The following is a 21,226-nucleotide window of genomic DNA, read 5'->3' on the forward strand; positions in this document are numbered from 1 at the left end:
TTCAGGTTAAGTACGGACCTCCGGAACGAATTAAGTACTTAACCCAAGGTACCACTGTACAGTCATACCTTGGAAGTTGAACAGAATCCGTTCTGGAAGTCCGTTCAGCTTCCAAAACATTCGGAAACCAAAGCGTGGTCTCTGTTGGCTGCAAGAAGCTCCTGAAGCCATGGAAGCCCCCGAAAATAGTTCACAAACCGGAATGGTCACTTCCGGGTTTGCGGCGTTTGGGAGCCAAAACATTCGAGAACTAAGAAAACCAAGGTACAACTGTAATTTAGAAATCTTTCTTAAAAATCACCAATGCTTTGCTGAGGTATATAAACTACTTGGGAAAGGTTCTAGCGCAGCAGTGGGCAGCCTCTGGCCAGCAGGTCCCATTAGGCCTGGCAGGATTCAGGATTTGACCCGCAAGGCTTTCTCCCCCAAACTCCACCCTGTTGCCTTTTCACTTCCTGCATTACAAGTGTGGGGCGGGTGAAGACTCGGCTACAGAACAACGATCAGGAACTAGGTCGCTGTCACTCAACCTCCTTACATGGATCTTATACATAAGTACTCAGAACCAGGTCTCACGAGTAGATCTGAAAACCAATAGCTCACACTTGTGATTTGAAACTGAGCCCTTCCAAGTCAGCCAGTCTGCAACCAACTGAAGGTTTGTAATACAGTGGTACCTCGGGTTACATACACTTCAGGTTACATACGCTTCAGGTTGCACACTCTGCTAACCCAGAAATAGTGCTTCAGGTTAAGAACTTTGCTTCAGGATAAGAACAGAAATCGGGCTCCCATTAGCTAAAGTGGTGCTTCAGGTTAAGAACAGTTTCAGGTTAAGAACAGACCTCTGGAACAAATTAAGTACTGTATTTTCTGCACCATAACACTCACTTTTTTCCTCCTAGAAAGTAAGGGGAAATGTCTGTGCGTGTTATGGAGGGAATGCCTACGGGTGGCATGCCTATGGATTTTCCTCCTCTAAAAACTACGTGCGTGTTATGGTCGGGTGCGTGTTATAGAGCGAAAAATACGGTACTTAACCAGAGGTACCACTGTGCAGTACATGAGTGGGAGCAGTGAATATTCTCCTCTTTGCGAACATATCTCTGGAGAGCAGAAGCAGCAGAACATTCCAGGAGGATATTTGATTTGATAATCTTCTAAGTAAAGAAAGATCCCCATTGTATGATCTCCCACATTATTGGATCTTCAATAAGATGCTTTCCTAGAGAGAGAGAGAGAGAGAGAGAGAGAGAGAGAGAGAGAGAGAGAACTGGCTTCCCCTCTGCCTTTAAAAGATGAACTGGTGGTTGTTTCCAGTGGGTGACAAGATTGGGCAATTAGTGGGTGACAAGATTGGGTTTAATGTCCAATCTCCATCCCCTCTGGGTGAAGGGAGACCAGAGAACTCCAGAATTTGGATACTGGATTAAGTTGGGACTGGGGCTGATGGGAGTTGTGGTCTGAAACATCTGGACAGCATCTGGTTGGAGATGTTTGCTGGCTGGAGAGGACTGTTATTATTATGATTATTTTACTATCAGGCTGCCTGTCTCTATGCTTTTTACTATGTTTTTATCATTGATGTTTTGGAATGTGTTTCTAATGTACATCGCCCTGATTTCTTTTGATAAAGGGCAGTATATTAATTGAAACAACAACAACAACAGCATGACTTTAGGGCTTTTTACTAGAAATGGGCAACTGTATAAATGATGCACACCGGCACACTTCCTTAGCCATATCACTGCGCAGCTAAACCTTCTGCAAAACAGGGGAACAAAACTAGAAAAAAGATAGCCAATTAAAAATAATAATCCCATTTTGACACTGATGAAAAGCTTCCAGTCTTGTTATATTGAAAGCAATTGTATTCTGCCCCCAGCTTCAGTGAATGCCTGAAATAAATGTTCTAAAAAGTTGGGGGGCCGGGGCTGTTGCAGCACAAGATCAGCGAATTTATAGAAAGCACAAATAGTGATCTGATCTTATACTTCTTTCCTGGAGATTCAGGTAGTGGGTGGTAGTGTGGGACTGTTTTAGCTTGCAGAAAGCGCTGGGGGAGAGAATTACAAAGCAGAGAAAACAGGGTTGTTTTTTTCCATAGAAGGAGAGGTCTGCCCCCTCCCCCTCATCCAGATATTTGGGCTTATATTCATGCAATCCAGGTGGTCTCGGTTTAACTTCCAGGGCAAGACATTCTAAGCTTGGTGGTTAGTTATTTTCTGAAGTAAGGAAGGGGGCAACAGGGGGCAACTGACAAATGTTAGTATAAGTCCCCGACAGAGTGCCTGGAGTTCCGCTTTGAGCCATGTTCTCTGAACCGTTTAGACCACTGGAGGAAACCTGGAGAAATGAGTACAATGCCCCCGGGTACCCTTCCTAAGATCAACAAGTTCCTAGGAAGCGTGCCACGGGCTGGCTCTCCATAAACAGATTTCTGTTCGATCTCCTTTTGAATACCAAGTAGTGTTGAAAATGTGAAACGTCTCAAACATACCATTTGCCTCCTTTTCAAAGCTAGCTCGCTCCTAGTCCTGCTGCGTTCAGAACGCAGTTTCCAGTTGGCATCAGAAAGCATGGGTTTCATTTGAGGCAGCAACAGCTGGCAGTAGCAAGTACTGTAACTGGTTACCCTCTGGAAAAATCCACAACCCCAAGTGTGTTAAACAACTAAGACAAACTTTGTCCTTGCATTTTAAATTTTCATAGTATATTTCCTCACAAAATATTTGGGGGGGGGAGAAGTTTGGTCGTTTGCTCTTATCTCACTCTTAACTTAAATGTAGATGACACATGATAGAGTTGCCGTACGTCTGGAATTTCCCGGATAAATCCGGAATACTGCAGCCGCAAGCAGTGTCCGGGTGGAGACTGGCAAAATGTCTGGGGAAATCGCCGGCAGTGTTGTTTTTGCCGATTTCCCTCAGAAATAGCTTTAAAATGTCAAATTTCTTTACAATTTTGTACCCAAAAAAAAGCTCAAAAACTTTGGGCCAAAATAAAAAAAGCTCAACAGCTTTGCCCCCCTAAAAATCCTACTCCACAAATTTTCTCTCCAGATTATCACCTTTTTGAAATATGACAGCGCTACACCAACCATCTATTTTTCTGCTTTTGGACGACTAGAGCAAAGGTGATGGGAAATTGTTGTGATTTACATGGTTTATTGAGCCTCATTTTTCTTCTGGGGAGAAAGGGATTCTACAGTGTGTTGTCCACTGTCTTATTAGCCATTCCTTCACGTTAGGCATTTTGTTCTGCCAGTGTTACACAGGATTAGTATTTAGTACTGCAGCTTGCAGACGGAACAATACAATGGTGATAGTGTTGCCATTCCCCTTCAGGAGGTCTAGGCTGAGTCTCTTCATTGGCAATCTCCATTCTTGAAGGAAATAAGACAGTACTGCCATAACTTGGAGTTTGAAAATACTGTCTCAATTTGCATAGTAATAAAAGGTTGTGACAATCTGATGAATGTAGTTAGCACTCTGTGCCTCAGCTAACATACAAAGCAGAAGTCTTGGTACACGCTGTACTTTCAGACAAGAAAACTTCTGCGGGAAACAAGCAAAGCTATTAGGATGGAGGTAAAAGTTGTTGTGAGTCCTCTTCCCTCCCCCCGCCTTTCGTCTTTGCCTCAAGCAAAGTTTGTTTTTAAGCAGACTGTCCAACTGTGCGTTTTATTTCTGAGCCTCATATGTCTTGAAAAAACACTGATTTAAATGTTTTCAATATTTCTGGCAAATGATTACTAGCGTGGCATTGTTGCCGTTGGCAGATTTGCACTTTAATCTTGCAAAGTGCAAGGGAGTTGAGAGGGAAACAAAAAATTGGGAAGACCCTGTAGCTAGTTTGTGTACTTGAATCTTAAGAGAATTAGAATGGAGCTTTGCTGTTCTCCCACAGACCCTGTAATAGTTAGTGCGCTCCTAGATCACAGCCTTATGCATCGTGGTGTGCCGGGTGGATGGGGTTTGTTGTTGTTGTTTAGTCATTTAGTCGTGTCTGACTCTTGTTGACCCCCTGGACCAGAGCACACCAGGCACTCCTGTCTTCCACTGCCTCCCGCAGTTTGGTCAAACTCATGCTGGTAGCTTCAACAACACTCTCCAACCATCTCGTCCTCTGTCGTCCCCTTCTCCTTGTGCCCTCCATCTTTCCCAACATCTTTTCCAGGGAGTCTTCTCTTCTCATGAGGTAGCCAAAGTAATGGAGCCTCAGCATCATGATCTGTCCTTCCAGTGAGCACTCAGGGCTGATTTCCTGATGGGGTTTAGTTGCATTGAAAGGGAAAGCAGTGAGGAAAAGGGAAAGGAGGACTGGAGAATCGTGTCCCTTCCAGTACACTGAACAGATAGCACAATTAAAATGAAGCGTTTGAATGGTGGGGAGGAGGCTGTAGAGTTGTCTTTGCTAAATTGTTCTGAGCCAGCCCAGTAGAAATAGTCATTTTGCACAGAGATGCCCTACGAATGCCCAAGTGGGAAAATCTCAATAAAAAGGCTTTTGATATTAGTCCCTTTCTGGTGATACAGCAGAGTGTGGGTTGAGATAAAGGTGGGTCGGCATAAATATTGGTTGCATTTGCGGAGGGAGCAGCCAAGGCATTATCTTAGCATTGTTAGAAAAAGCAATGTTGCTAAAGTTAAATATGTGTACCTGTCTTTATGGAGAGCATTGGCAGAAATAGGACCATAGTGTTGGACTCTTCCATTGAACAAATTTTTTTTTTTAGGTTTTAGCTTGTTTTGCTGTTAAACCTTACATCTTTTTACAGAGATGTTATTTCACAAGTGAACTATATTTCAATGGCATGGGAAATGGTCAAACTTTATTGAATAATACGATTTGTAACGTATTGTCTGCCAATCCAAAAGGACAGGGTTTTTGAGGATGAGAGGAAGTGATGTGTGAAAAAAGGCGTGATTAAAGGTGTGTTGGATTAGGGGTAGCAGGCTATTACCCTGAATTAGTAATGATTGGTAGTTAACAAGAGTTGGATTCTGCCGTCTCTTGGCTATGGGGCCTGCCCACCCATGGGGCGATGGGAGATGACTGCCTCAGGTGGCAGAATCCACGGAATCAGCAGATACCGATGGAGATCTTCATTCAGGGCTGGCCCACCCAAGAGGCAAGATGAGGCAAGCGATGAGGATCCACAGAAGGAGCAAATCCTGATTTGGATCTTTGTTTCCTACTTCTTCCTGATGTAGATCTTCACTCACCCTTCCTTCCCTGGCAGAGAAGGTGGCACCATTTTGTGGTTTGCCTCAGGGGCCGAGATGTTTTGAGCCAGCCCTGCTCGGCCACACACATTTGCTCATTTCGGTTATTCTGGTTTCACAGTGAATTCAGTGAGGAAGGCACTCAGTAACCGAACAGGGTTAAAAACAGACAAGAAAGGTGAACATTATATTAACATATTATAATATTTGCTGATGAATTTCAGCCATCATGGGAAACTGCTCAGTACTGAACAGTAATAAATCGGTTGAAAACAGAATTGTAGTATTATTACTATTATATTTTTTTTAAATCCCAACATAATAAACCATGAATAGCTACAGCATTTCCCAGTCCTAAAATCTACCACATTGCAAGTTTTTCTGAGATTAGGCAGCAGAAAGGCAACTGTGATCCAGACATGAACTGAAGTCAACTTGATGGAAATAGTACCAGGAAGTCTAAAGGAAGAAGAAAAGACATTATATTTATACGCAACAGTAGGCGCAAGGCTATTGATTGCGAAAAATTGGAAAAGTGGTATTATACCGACAAAAATAGAGTGGCTTGCCAAATTATTGGAGTACTACAATATATCCAAAACAATGGGAGACATTGGAAGGATCTCAATAGAGAAGATAGACAGGGACTGGAAGGTGTTTAAAGGATACTTTCAAAACCATATCGAAAAGGATACTTTCAAAACCATATCGAAAAATCCTATTAGAATAAACAAGTTCTGTTTTAAATACTGAAATACTAAATAAGATGGATAACAATGTGTAATAGAAAAAGAAGCATGAAATTAGGTTAAAGGTGTGTGAAAGAAAGTAATAGAAGTGGAAAGAAATTGCAGTTGAGTAGATTGGAAGTCTGACACAAAGGTGGGGTGAGGGGTGGTGGATGGTGATGGTGATGGGAAAAGGAATTATCTGTGGGACTGAGTGTAGGTATGTTTGAACATTTTTAAGGATTGTATGAAATGTATGTTTGTATGCTTGTATCTTCGCAATATGTGTGTATTTATGCTGAATTAGTTTAACAATAAAAACTTTTTAGAAAAGAAGTCAACTTGATGCTATCTGTTTACAAAACAAGAATTGTCATATTCAAATGGATTTCTTCTGCACCACTCTCTCTTTTAGCATGTGAATAGACTTTACGTTGATAATTCAAGGGTTATGTTCTGGGTCTTTGTGTTCCAATAACTTCCAGCACACTCTTATAACGCATGCTCGTCTTCACCAAAAGATTAGAACGTGGAACTCTGATTGCTCTGTTAAGAATAAAGTTTTCTCTCTTTGTTTATACAAAAATAACCAGTGCCTCGCTTGACATTGGAAAGCAAATGTCTTCACTCAGTATTACAAATGTTGGCCAACAGCACAACTATCCTCTAGATCAGGCATCCCCAAACTCGGCCCTCCAGATGTTTTGGGACTGCAACTCCCATCACCCCTGACCACGGGTCCTGTTAGCTAGGAATGGTGGGAGTTGTAGGCCCAAAACATCTGGAAGGCTGAGTTTGGTGCATGCTCTAGATGTACTAAGTCCTTTTGTGATGATACAGTGATGTACAGCAACTGCACAGCTAACCAAATTGTTGGCACTGAGACTGCATATGAACTCTTGCAGGGCATTTGTCATATGGGCATCTCACTGTACAGTTTTTCGGGTGAAAAGCCATTGGTTGGGTAGAAAAGAGAGATGTGGTGGTGGGGAGATGGGTATACTACAACAAATCCAGAATGCGGCAGCTAGACTAGTGACTGGGAGCGGGTGCTGAGACCACATAACACCACTCTTCAAAGACCTACATTGGTTCCCAGTACATTTCTGAGCACAATTCAAACTGTTGGTGCTGACCTTTAAAGTCCTGAACGTCAGACCAAGTATACCTGAAGGAGTATCTCCACTCCCATCGTTCAGCCCGGTTGCTGAGGTCCAGCTCCGAGGTCCTTCTGGCAGGGACGCGGACTTATAAAAAATATTGGGGGGGCCGGGAAAGCTCGCGAAATGTAAATAAGCTCATGAATATGCAAATAAGCTCATGAATATGCAAATAAAGTGGCGCCGCCCCCTCATGAGCGAATAGGAGAGAGCGTGCTGCTGCCTATTTATCAGCTCCGGAACAGCTGATATGCGGGAAACCTGGGGCTAGAGGCAGGAGCCCCCGCCCCCGGGGATTCCCCTGTTCTCGCGGGGGACGGCCGGGGCTCTCCGGCTAGGGCGCGCGGCTGGCTGGCTGGCGAGGGAGCAGGTGGGGAGGAGGCGGGGGACGGCGGCGGCGCCCGAGATTATTGGGGGGGCTGAGCCCCCCCAAAAAATTTTTTGAGGGGGCTCAAGCCCCCTCAAGCCCCATGGAGTCGGCGCCTATGCCTTCTGGCAGTTCCCTTGCTGCAAGAAGTGAGGTTACAGGGAACCAGTCACAGGGCCACGGTAGTGGCACCCGCCCTGTGGAACGCCCTCCCATCAGATGTCAAAGAAATAAACAATTATCTGATGTGCAGAAGACATCTGAAGGCAGCCCTGTTTAGAGAAGTTTTGAATGACTGATGTTTTAATGTATTTTTAATCTTTTGTTGGAAGCCGCCCAGAGTGGCTGGGAAAACCCAGCCAGATGGGTAGGGTATAAATAATAAATTATTATTATTATTATTATTATTATTATTATTATTATTATTATTATAACTTGGTTTAAGAACAGTCTGCTTTAAGAATGATTTGGTTTACAAACTCCGCAAAACCAGAAATATTGTCTCGGTTTGAGAACTTTACCTTGGTCTAAGAACGGAATCCGAACGGTGGAAGGGCACCAACGGCGGGAGGCCTCATTAGGGAAAGCGCACCTCGGTTTAAGAACGGTTTCGGTTTAAGAACAGACTTCTGGAACGGATTAAGTTCATAAACCAAGGTACCACTGTATACTAATCCACATCCTAGCCACTGTTCCAGGTTTGGAAAAGGTTGGCTTCAGCAAAGGAATAGAGGGACGCGGGTAGTGCTGTGGGTTAAACCACAGAGCCTAGGACTTGCCGATCAGAAGGTCGGCGGTTCGAATCCCCACGACGGGGTGAGCTCCTGTTGCTTGTTCCCAGCTCCTGCCAACCTAGCAGTTCGAAAGCACGTCAAAGTGCAAGTAGATAAATAGGTGCCGCTCCGGCGGGAAGGTAAACGGCGTTTCTGTGCCCTGCTCTGGTTCGCCAGAAGCAGCTTAGTCATGCTGGCCACATGACCCGGAAGCTGTATGCTGGCTCCCTCGGCCAATAAAGCGAGATGAGCGCCGCAACCCCAGAGTTGGCCACGACTGGACCTAATGGCCAGGGGTCCCTTTACCTTTACTAAAGGAATACGCATCAGTTAGTCCTCTAACAAGTGCGGAGCGAAGCATGCAAAGAGAGCATCTCAGGTTCTTCACTCCAGATAACTCACACAACCAAGCCAAGCCATATATCGAATTCTAAATATTTACTTTTCAAATAAGGGCCAGGGTTGCCATTCTCTGCACAAGGTTGCACCACCTGTTGCTCTCCATTAGTTAAGAACTCCCTGGGCCTAGTATTGTTTGCATGGTTTGGGGGAAATAGTGGTGGCTTTACAAGGCATTGTGAGCCTTCAGCCTTCATCTTATTAGGAGGTGTCGCATTTTTGCTGTTCTTAAAGCACCTGAGAAACGTGTGAAATGTTTTCCTTTTTGTTTGTTTGAAGGAATACCCAAAAAACTGCATTGTTTACCACGTTGAAAGCTATTTGGGAGTGATTGTGGCAAGCCCGGAAAGTTGTAAGTGGGAAGCTGCTGCAGAAGTATAAATACATTATAACCAATCTCTGTAATTAAATCAATAAAATCAGTTCTGTTGCATGGTTAGCTGAATAGAACCTCTATGTTCAGCATACGTCTGAATAACGAATTCTGAAGATATAACGCTTACCTGCATTTTGAGTTTCCAAGTTGATGACCGTTATGACTCTGATTCATTGAGGAAATTGTTTGTGCTATAATTTCTGTTCGTGCTCGATATTTTCCATGAAACATTTTAATAATTTGCTAATGTAGTCTGCCATGTTCTGAAGTACAGTGGTACCTCGGGTTAAGTACTTAATTCGTTCCGGAGGTCCGTTCTTAACCTGAAACTGTTCTTAACCTGAAGCACCACTTTAGCTAATGAGGCCTCCTGCTGCCGCTGCAGCGCCGGAGCCGGATTTCTGTTCTCATCCTGAAGCAAAGTTCTTAACCCAAGGTACTATTTCTGGGTTAGCGGAGTCTGTAACCTGAAGCATATGTAACCCGAGGTACCACTGTACAAATTTTGACATTCCAAATATATCCAAGAAACCTTTTTTCCTTCATACATAAATTCCTCCTTTTATCCACCACTTTGCATATAATTGTGTTTGCACATCACTTTAAATCATAGGTAGGCAAACTAAGGCCCGGGAGCTGGATCTGGCCCAATCACCTTCTCAATCTGGCCCACGGACGGTCCAGGAATCAGCATGTTTTTACATGAGTAGAATGTGTCCTTTTATTTAAAATGCATCTCTGGGTTATTTGTGGGGCATAGGAATTCGTTCATTATTTTACTTTTTTTCAAAATATAGTCCGGCTCCCCACAAAGTCTGAGGGACAGTGAACTTGCCCCCTGCTGAAAAAGTTTGCTGACCCCTGCCCTAAATTATGGCTTAGTTAATGTTATGCACAATAGCAGCTGGCGCAGAGGCGGCGGTGGTTATCTGACCTCCCGCCACTGGTGTTTCTGCAACTTACTGGGTGATGTGACTGGGATTTTGGTACAGTGCAAACACACCAGCAGGGTGAGCTGGATTTGTGCCGCTGGTATATTTGCACTACACTGACTTCCCCATCACATTCCCCCTCCCCACCTCTGTAAGGTGCAGCAGTTACCTGTGAGCCAGTGTGGTATAGTGGTTAAGAGCGGTAGATTCGTAATCTGGGGAACCGGGTTCGCGTCTCCGCTCCTCCACATGCAACTGCTGGGTGACCTTGGGCTAGTCACAGTTCTTTGAAGTCTCTCAGCCCCACTCACCTCACAGAGTGTTTGTTGTGGGGAGGAAGGGAAAGGAGAATGTTAGCCGCTTTGAGACTCCTTCAAGTAGTGATAAAGCGGGATATCAAAATCCAAACTCTTCTCTCTTCTTCTTCCAATGAGAGAGGGTCAGGTAAGAGTCTCTACCTCTCCATGCTTCAAGGATGAATCACAGAAAGCTTTGGGCTCATACATTGCCCTTTCTTCATTTGGCATGGCTGCAGGGAGGAGTTCAGAAACATTCTCGTCCATATTTAGACCGGCTGCAGCTTGTCATGTCATCTAGACCTGATTAGTCTTAACTATGGTTTGGGGAAACCAGCCAACCTCAAACCATAATGTATGGAACTGGGTTGCTTTCACTAACCATAGTTAAAATTAGCCACAGTTTAGGGTTCAGATGTCATACTAATCTCTAGTTAATTTAAAACAGGTGGAGCTTCTGATCTCCGCCTTGCAACTATGCCAGCGATGGAAAGGGAGAAAGTGCACTTTCCCTTGGAACGAAATGACTGCATGCAAAACAGGCCTGTAATTCTCTTTAGCAGAATGCGCCCTTTGATAATCTCATGGACACAAGTTAGCATGAAGCTCTGCACCTTTCTAAGGCAGGAAGGAATTGGTCCTGGATTTCAATATTTTTGACATTAAAAAAGAAGTTTTAGTGGTTGGGGGAAATCAGCCAATACATGCATTGGAACTGATAGTTTTAACTAGCCGCGTTGGAAAGCGAATTTCACTCTGAAAGTAGGACGGTTGTAGCTGGAATGACAATTAATGCCGTGTGGGCAGAATCCCTGCTGGAAGCCGGTATCTGAATAGAACAAGAACTCTGGCTCTTTCTACCGGTCCTTCCCTCCTCTTTCGTGATTTGGCCCTATATTGGCTGTTGAGTGTGGTGGCTTCCATTTTTAATTAGCCAGCTGGGCAAAATTTAGTTCATTGTGTCCCTTCAGTTAATTATCGTGAAGCTGTTCTCTCCCCCCCCCCCACTCCCGTTATAGAGCAGCCTGGGATTTGGCAATCCAGGGTCCAGCATTTTGCTTTTGAGGTATTATTGGGTGCCAGCTGTCTGCCTTAACTGAAGATTTGATCTAAGAGAAATTTAATCTAAAAAGGGGCAGGGAAGTCCGGAGGAACAGAGAGCGTAGACCTGCAGAATCTGCAAAACTTCATTCTTGAAAAACTAGGTGGGCAAACCGCCCCAGAAGGAGCACAAAGTTTCCCCCCACAAAGGCACTAGGGAAGTCTTAAGTGTCTTAATCAGACTAATTTAGAATTGTGCCCTTGCTAAGGACTTTAAAGGCAGGACATTAAAGGCTGTAGACAACAAATGTAAGAATTAGGAACAAGGTAGGCATCGTGCTTTTCAAGAACCTGTCACACAGAAGCAGGCAAAGAGTACCGTATTTTTTGCTCTATAAGACTCACTTTTCCCCTCCTAAAAAGTAAGGGGAAATGTGTGTGCGTCTTATGGAGCGAATGCAGGCTGCGGAGCTATCCCTTTCACTGCGCAGCGATCCCTCTTGCTGTTCTGGCTTCTGGGATTCAGAATATTTTTTTTTCTTGTTTTCCTCCTCCAAAAACTAGGTGTGTCTTATGGTCTGGTGTGTCTTATAGAGTGAAAAATACGGTAAATAAAAAAAGAATTTATAGCTGCCAGAGGCAGCACAAGCATTCTCCCAGGCCACCTCCCTCAGATTGCCTTGCTCTGAGGAAGGGAGTCGTCCCACCGAAGGAAGCAGAGAGGAAAGATGGAGGTGGGTTGACTCCTAGCACTGTCACTGCGTCAGCAGAGCAAAACTTGTGAAAAGTAAGCAGGGAGGAGAGGAAGAAGAGTTTGGATTGATATCCTGCTTTATCACTACCCAAAGGAGTCTCAAAGCTAACAGTTATAATTTACACAATTGTTGTGTGTGTGTTGAGTGGGAGTTGAACTTTCCAGGAAACTTTCCTTTCTCTAGTTGCTTCCTTCCCTAAATTCCCAACAGGAGGGAGTTGGAGCAGGTCTCATCAGAAGCAAGTTTTGAAGAAAGTTGTTGTTGTTGTTTGTTGTTGTTTAGTCGTGTCCGATTCTTCGTGACCCCCCTGGACCAGAGCGCGCCAGACACTCCTGTCTTCCACTGCCTTCGCAGTTTGGTCAAACTCATGCTGGTAGCTTCGAGAACACTGTCCAACCATCTCGTCCTCTGTCATCCCCTACTCCTTGTGCCCTCCATCTTTCCCAACATTAGGGTCTTTTCCAGGGAGTCTTCTCTTCTCATGAGGTGGCCAAAGTATTGGAGCCTCAGCTTCAGGATCTGTCCTTCCAGTGAGCACTCAGGGCTGATTACCTTCAGAATGGATAGGTTTGATCTTCTTGCAGTCCATGGGACTCTCAAGAGTCTCATCCAGCACCATAATTCAAAAGCATCAATTCTTCGGCGATCAGCCTTCTTTATGGTCCAGCTCTCACTGCCATATATCACTACTGGGGAAACCATAGCTTTGACTATACGGACCATTGTCGGCAAGATGATGTCTCTGCTTTTTAAGCTGCTCTCTAGGTTTGTCATTGCTTTTCTCCCAAGAAGCAGGCGTCTTTTAATTTTGTGACTGCTGTCACCATCTGCAGTGATCATGGAACCAATGAAAGTAAAATCTCTCACTGCCTCCATTTCTTCCCCTTCTATTTGCCAGGAGGTGGTGGGACCAGTGGCCATGATCTTAGTTTTTTTATGTTGAGCTTCAGACCATATTTTGCACTCTCCTTTTTCATTCTCATTAACAGTTTCTTTAATTCCTTAAGAGGTTCTTTAATTCCATACAGTGTAGCATCAGGGTCTTTTCCAGGGAGTCTTCTCTTCCCATGAAGAAAGTAGAGTTGCCATATTCCCAAAGGTGAAAATCTGGACAAAGTTGTTGAGCATTTCTTTCTTTCTTTCTTTCTTTCTTTCTTTCTTGTCAAAGTTATTGAGCTACAACAATTGTAAAAGAATTTTTAAATTAAAAAAAAACCCCACTTGCCATACAACTGGTTTTCACCGATTCAGAGAAAATCTGTCCGGATGCCATTTAAAAGCATGTTTTCCAGCTCTGTCCTGGATAATCCGGACGTATGGCAGCCCAGAAGAAAGCTCATTTCACAGCCACGCAGCAAGGGAACAGTCTTTCATTGCCTTTGGTTCAGCGACTGTTGTGTGTATAAACAGAGTGGTACTGGGTCTCAAGCTTGCTTGGGAGCTAGGCAACCTATCACAAAGTGCTCTTCAGTTCTACAGTTTCCTAAAAATGAGAGGAAAAGCAGTCTCTGCGTTCCTAAAGGCATCAACATGTTTAATTGATGTATTCCACAAATCAGCTCCAGAATGGAAAATATTCTTGGCAGAGAAGGCAAGAAATATATGCAGGAAAATGAGAGGGTGCGAGATGCAAATGAAATAGGAAATCTTCTTGGCGGAAGGAAGCACATAGGAGAAACACTGGTGCCTGTGAAAGGTTGGAGAAGCAGGAGATAAAGGGGAAGTGGCTGGTGGCGGCAGCAGGAGCCAGAGGGCAGATGAGTTAGTAGATGAAGGCATGGGAAGGAGAGGAGAGATGGGTGACCCAGGACCAGGGGAGAGGAAGCTTGTGACTCGTGAAAAGCAAGGGCAAATAAACGAGAGAGAGATTCTCCTACAGGTCTAAACCACTGAACCTCTTGGGCTTGCTGATCAGAAGGTCGGTGGTTCGAATCCCCACGGCTGGGTGAGCTCCTGTTGCTCTGTCCCAGCTCCTGCCAACCTAGCAGTTCGAAAGCACGCCAGTGCAAGTAGATAAATAGGTACCACTGCAGCGGGAAGGTAAATGGCATTTCCATGCTCTCTGGTTTCCATCACGGTGTTCCGTTGCGCCAGAAACGATTTAATCCTGCTGGCCACATGACCCAGAAAGTGGTCTGTGGCCTGAAAGCAAGATGAGCGCCACAAACCCATAGTTGCCTTTGACTGAACTTAACCGTCCAGGTGTCCTTTACCTTTACCTTTTTACCTAGAATATGGTTATGATCATGTTTAGATATTCTGAGTAAACTAGAATTGTATGGCATCTTTTCCATTTTCTTTCCTTGCAGATTATTTAAGGACCGATACAACATTCCTTGAGGAACTGGTGGTTGGCAGCGGCGAGAACATCGAACTCCTGTGTAACTCTCCGGTCTCTTCTATGTCTGTCTTCTGGTATAAAGATGGCATTGGGATTTCACCTACTAACCGAACTCATCTTGTCCAGAAGTTGTTAAGGATTATCAATGTATCTTACGATGACTCTGGCCTGTACAGCTGTAAGCCAAGGCACTCCACTGAAATGCTCAGGAACTTCACAGTACGAGTAACAGGTGAGTTCAGTGAAGTCCCCACCCCGTTTTCTCCCTGCTTTTCTGCAGATCACCTGGATCCATGCTTACATCCCCAAATCAAAAGTGCATTTTAAAGAGTTTTGCATCTGGTTCTAATCTGATCTGAAAATCAAATTGCTTTGACCAATGTTGTTTCCTTCGCATTATCCAATGAAATTTGTGATACTGTTCAGTCTGCCTAGATTGCAGCTTCCTGACTTGAAAAGTGTTAGGTTAACAAAGAAGCTAAAGACTAACTCAGGTTCTGGAATGCTCTCTGTGGAATAATAGGAGGACCCCAGGTGCTTGGACATGGATGCGAATGAATTTTCCACTCTTGTAGTTTGTCTACCTTTGGTCTCATCTGTGGCCCCTAGAAGCTGTGCATGCAACAGCAGCTGCTTCTTGGGAACGGCTTTGAATGGCCAGCTAAACTGGGCAAGGGTAGCCGTGGGTCTCAAACCCCAGAGACTTCCTCTGCATGTGAAGACAGGTTCTGGTGGATTGAGCAGACGAGGCCAGTTTCTACACCTGCTGTAAAGGGGCAGACGGGGCTTGTCAACCAGAGAAGGTAGCCCATCTAGGAGAAGGAAAGCTCTGGTCCAAACTTCCACTGCCTTGTGGGATATCTTTGGGAGAAGAAGAAGGCTAAGGAGTGACCCCTACACCAGTAAGGAGTGGGGTCCCTAAGACTGTTGGATGGTGCCTTGTACGCCTCCTTCCGGCAAGGCCAAGAGGGGTGTCTTGTTGTCGGGGCAGCCCAGGACCTCCATAAAAATTTGAGCTCCCAGGAGGTCCCTTGGGTGCGCCAAACACAGCAGCTTGACTTCATCCCTGGAGACGCACTCCATTGTCTCTTGACTGTCTCTCTCTTGGTTGTGGGCAAACTGGGGAGAGAAATGATGGGGTGGAACCCATGGCACTTGCTCAAGAATCCAGAGGTTTGCATGGTGGTGGGCAACCCCCAGAGGAGATGTGAGAAGGGAACGTCGCTGCTGAGTATTCTTGCATTATGGAGGGTGCATCTCTTTACCAACTTCCGTTTTCGTTTTGATCTTTTCGTGATACGCATTCAAGTTCACAGGCCCAATGTATAACAACCGGGAATGGGAAGAAATTTGATTCAGTTTGCATTTAAAGCTATCAAATCTATACTTTCTGAAGAGAACACTGCCCAACCATCAGCGTCAGTCTTCAAGGGGGCGAATGGAAAGGCCGTTCAGTTGACACGACTTGCAACATCGCCAGTTAAATTGGGATGTTGCCCTGTGCAGTCGCCTCTGCTTCTGAGCTAGCTGTGGATTATTATTATTATTATTATTATTATTATTATTATTATTTATTATTTATACCCCGTCCATCTGGCTGAGTTTCCCCAGCCACTCTGGGCGGCTCCCAATCAAGTGTTAAAAACAATACAGCATTAAATATTAAAAACTTCCCTGAACAGGGCTGCCTTCAGATGTCTTTTAAAGATAGGATAGCTGCTTATTTCCTTCACATCTGAAGGGAGGGTGTTCCACAGGGTGGGCACCACTACTGAGAAGGCCCTCTGTCTCCTTACTTCATGCAATGAGGGAACCACCAGAAAGCCCTCAGCGCTGGATCTCAGTGCTAAACGATGGGGGTGGAGATGCTCCTTCAGGTATACAGGACCGAGGCCGTTTAGGGCTTTAAAGGTCAGCACCAACACTTTGAATTGTGCTTGGAAACGAACTGGGAGCCAATGCAGATCTCCCAGAACCGGTGTTATGTGGTCCCGGCGGCCACTCCCAGTCACCAGTCTAGCTGCCGCATTCTGGATTAATTGCAGTTTCCGGGTCACCTTCAAAGGTAGCCCCACATAGAGCGCATTGCAGTAGTCCAAGCGGGAGATAACTAGAGCATGCACCACTCTGGCGAGATAGTCAGGTAGGGTCTCAGCCCTCCGCATCAGATGTGGTGCTGTATTCTTGTGCGAAAGCGCCTAGGCAGGGCCAGCCAAAAGGTGGGAGTCAACATGCCATCCGACAGGTCTTGTGGCTTCTCATGGCAGCACATCCCCATCACCCTAAAACATGACCGCAGCAGAGTGAGTGCTTCTCAGATAATGAATGACCCAAGGATGGAAGTGAAAAATACAGCATGAAACTGGTCCAACCGAAAAAATGATAGTTGCCTTTGATAAACAGCAGCAAACGATGGGCATGCCATGCATGGCTTGAATGTAGGCTGTTGCTTTAGTTGCACCAGTGCAAAAACTGGGGGCTTCGACTGCGACTCGGTAAGCACAGTTTTTGAAAGGGAAGTTCCTTTGACTTCCAAATGGGTATGTTTCAGATTGAAATGGTAAGTAAGTAAGTAAGTAAATTTTTATTTATACCCCACCCTCCCCGGCCAAGACTGGCCTCAGGGCGGCTATCATCAAATATAAAATACACTAAAACACAATGAAACAATTGATTAAAATACAGCTTAAAAATTAGACTCAGGATAAAATTAAGTGATTGCCCACGAATTACAACCAGAGGGGTCGGGAACCTCAAGTATTCATCCATGTTGGTCCCACATGAGCCGATAAAAGGGCCAAAGAGTTAACTTACAGGGTCCCATAGAGGGGGGGTCAAACTGGGCCCGGACTGAAGGCCAGGCAGAACAACTCTGTCTTGCACGCCCTGCAGAAGGATGTCAAGTCCCGCAGGGCCCTGGTTTCCTGTGATAACCTGTTAACGCTTAATTAAAACCAGCTCAGTGGAAGCATATTCTCTTGGTACAGGGGCAGTTTTACACTCCTGGCAAATAGAAGGGGAAGAATGGAGGCAGTGAGAGATTTTACTTTCTTGGGCTCCATGATCACTGCAGATGGTGACAGCAGCCACGAAATTAAAAGACGCCTGCTTCTTGGGAGAAAAGCAATGACAAACCTAGACAGCATCTTAAAAAGCAGAGACATCACCTTGCCAACATAGGTCCGTATAGTTAAAGTTATGGTTTTCCCAGTAGTGATGTCTGGAAGTGAGAGCTGGACCATAAAGAAGGCTGATCGCCAAAGAATTGATGTTTTTGAATTATGGTGCTGGAGGAGACTCTTGAGAGTCCCATGGACTGCAAGAAGATCAAACCTATCCATTCTGAAGGAAATCAGCCCTGAGTGCTCACTGGAACTACAGATCCTGAAGCTGAGACTCCAATACTTTGGCCACCTCATGAGAAGAGAAGACTCCCTGGAAAAGACCCTGATGTTGGGAAAGATGGAGGGCACAAGGAGAAAGGGACGACAGAGGACGAGATGGTTGGACAGTGTTCTCGAAGCTACCAACATGAGTTTGACTAAACTGCAGGAGGCTGTGGAAGACTGAAGTGGCTGGCGTTCTCTGGTCCATGGAGTCATGAAGAGTCAGACAGGACTAAACGACTAAACAACAACAGTGGAAGTATATCCTCTTGGTACAGGGGCAGTTTTACATTATGCAGTGTAAATGAAAGAGTACTGAAAAAAAACACTATATTGCTGCATGTTATATATCTTTATTGCCACACCCTCACCTGGAATGTTGCATTCAGGTTGTGGTTTCCAAAGAAATTTTGAGTTTCAAGAACTTCCAAAGAACAGAAGAGAACATTCACAGCAACTTGGAAGAGCAAAAAGGACCTAGAGATATTTTCATATTACGACAACAGACTGTAAATATAGAGTCCGCGTAGCTGCACAGGGGCAATGAACATGATCTTGCTTGTTTTTTTCCCCATTAGCAGTGCCTGGCTCTTGGCAGTGGGGAATTCTAATACGAACATGATTTTGCCAAGCTGATTTCCTCAGCAAAACCACTTTTATACTGGGCATCGATAAACCGCCGACTTAAAGCGAGCTTGTGAGCCTTTCAAAACTGTGAAAACGGAAACGATTAGAATGTGCCAATTGGTTTACAAAACCTCAAATTGGTTTACAAAATATAGATGGTAAAATCAAGAAAAATTCACAACCCCACTTTAAGGCATACAAAAGTTGAAATACTAAAACAGATTAAAATTACCTCAACTTTCTAAGCAGCTGGGTAGGCTTGTCTATACAAGTATGTCTTAAACAGGTACTGAAAAGAGTACAGTGAAGGCACATGCTTGATCTCAATAGGCAGGCAGTTCCAAACAGTGGCGTAGCGTGGGTTGTCAGCACCCGGGGCAAGGCAAGTAATTTGCGCCCCCTAACTCATGGATTTTAGCAGGGGGCAGAGAGCTGCGAGTGCGAGCGCGCCCCCCCCAGATGTTTCACCCGGTGCGGCCGGCCCCCCCCCTGCAACCCCACGCTACGATACTGGTTCCAAAGTTGTAGGTGCTGCCACACTAAACAAGAGAGTTCTTATGAAAGGGTACCTGTGTGTTGCCCCTGTTTATTTTGGATGAGAGTTGACGTGAAAGAGATTTTTTTATGAATATCAAAGACGATATGTTTTCATTCTTTTTATTTGAGTTTTTAAAAGCAGACTACAAAAACCTCAGTCAATAGGTTCCCTTGTAGTTATGTTATGTGTAGCAGCCGCCCAGGCGATCTGCGTAAAATGCCATCCTTTCAGTTGTTCCATTTTTCTCCTCATGTGGGAGCTTGTCATTTCACCAGATTTCCTCAGGGACAATTTCTTTGGGTACATCTTTGCTCGAACTGTTTATATATAAAGGTTTTCTGACCATCCTCATTTTGTAGAAAAGTGCAAACAAATGGGGACATTGTTTTTTTTTATGGTGGAATTGAGATTTTGGTTGGTTTTCATTAGCACCTTTTAACAGAAGTGGCTAAGTAGAGTGGAACAACCACCCCAAATTCCCAGCAATTGCGTCACTATTTCTTACTGGGGGGTGAAGAGGCCTGCTTTAGCTGATCACAGACTAAATGTGAGCAACAGTTGATTTGACTCCTAAAAAAGCAATTGCAGTCTTAGGCTGCATAAACAGAAGGTGTGTCCAGATAGCAAGAAATAATAATTCCACTGTCCTTTACTGGTCTTGCTGTATTTTGAGTACAGTGGTACCTCGGTTTATTAACTTAATCCATTCTGGAAGTCCGTTCTTAAACCAAAGCTGTTCTTAAACCAAGGAGCGCTTTCCCTTATGAGGCCTCCCGCCACCAGTGCCCTTCCACCATTTGGATTCCGTTCTTAGACTGAGGTAAAGTTTGCAAACCAGGACACCTACTTCTGGTTTTGTGGAGTTCGTAAACCGAATAGTTCGTCAACAGGGCTGTTCTTAAACCGAGGTGCCACTGTACTGCCTCTAGTTCAGAACGCCTTACTTTAAGAAGGACATTGATAGAGCTGAACCACCTGTGGTTTTTAATCCCCTTTGTTCTGAAGATCATTATTGATATTCTGGGCTTAGCCGGGCTGTATCCCTGTGTTTGTGGATGTGTGGATTTTTGTGTTAGTAAGCTCAGAAGGAAAAGTTGAGTTCAGATGATCACAGCTTTATTGGGATAACGTTGGGATGTGCTAATTAATACGTTTTGATAATGGAAAACCATTGCAGGAATGAATTGAGAATTTTGCCTCCACAAAATGTAATTTCCACCCCCACCCCTTACTTCTCTTTCAAGATTCTCCATCGTCAGGTGATGATGAAGAGGAAGAGGAAGATGAAGATGACTCTGAAGATGGAGGTAAATATCTGGGGTTTGGGACACATGCAAAGTAATTCTCAAGAATGCTTATACTAGCTAAACTATTGGCATCAATGGGGCTTGGAACTGTTGGAATCATTTGTGCAGATGGGGGGGGGAGAGATTGGCACATAGGCTCCAGTGATTTCAACCTTTGTTTTACAATATCTAGCACTGAGTCAAAACTTTTCAGTGTTTCAGTGTTTTTACTGTTATCTTTTTGAGTGGTTATGCTACTGCACCAAAGACCTCAATTTCTCAGTTGTTTTCTAAGGGCAGCAATCCATTCTTCACTAGAGAAATTTTTTAAAAAGAGTTTCAGAATTAATCAGGAAGCCCTTTCTTGAAAGAATGGGTGTGTAAACTCTTATTCTGTTTCTGTGGCTCCCCCACTGCTGTCCTTAAATAGCAACTGAATTGCGGGGGGGGGGGGGATTTCCATGCAACATATTGTGTTCGCTTCTACCACAGCCTTAATTTGGAGTCAATATGCGATATTTGTAACAGTGCCAAGGAAGAGTGCTGCCTACTTAAAGAAAATAATGGGAAATACCTGGGAAGGACAGTGGTATTTCAAAACCACTGCCTTCAAAGGTAGCAGAACCCTTTAAAATTGAAATCCCAAATGATTTTTAAAAGTCTCTTCGTTTTTTCCTATGTACGGACTAGGGTTATTTGGGACAGTTGGATGAAGTGCTTTGCAAGTGTCACACATATCCATGCACCGAATTGGTGCACTGATTGTTAACGTGACTTTGCTGACCTCTGTGCTGACTGCTAGGGATGCGGGTGGCGCTGTGGGTTAAACCATGGGGTGAGCTCCCGTTGCTCGGTCCTTGCTCCTGCCAACCTAGCAGTTCGAAAGCACGTCAAAGTGCAAGTAGATAAATAGGTACCACTCCAGCGGGAAGGTAAATGGTGTTTCCAGGTGCTGCTCTGGTTCGCCAGAAGCGGCTTAGTCACGCTGGCCAC

At 44.6% G+C, this 21,226-nt stretch overlaps 1 protein-coding gene across 5 annotated transcripts in view; it reads left to right on the top strand.

Moving 5' to 3' along the window:
* Positions 1-21,226, top strand: part of FGFR3 (fibroblast growth factor receptor 3) — a 69,185-nt gene that overhangs the window by 14,355 nt on the left and 33,604 nt on the right. For all 5 annotated transcript variants that reach the window (XM_082223076.1, XM_082223077.1, XM_082223078.1 and 2 more), the window contains exons 3-4: positions 14,365-14,628; positions 20,192-20,254. In XM_082223076.1, coding sequence (XP_082079202.1) covers positions 14,365-14,628; positions 20,192-20,254 — 327 coding nt within the window. The remainder of the gene's footprint in view (positions 1-14,364; positions 14,629-20,191; positions 20,255-21,226) is intronic.

Source organism: Podarcis vaucheri, assembly GCF_965113315.1.
Source record: "Podarcis vaucheri genome assembly, chromosome: 5".
NCBI classification, from domain to species: Eukaryota; Metazoa; Chordata; class Lepidosauria; order Squamata; family Lacertidae; genus Podarcis; species Podarcis vaucheri.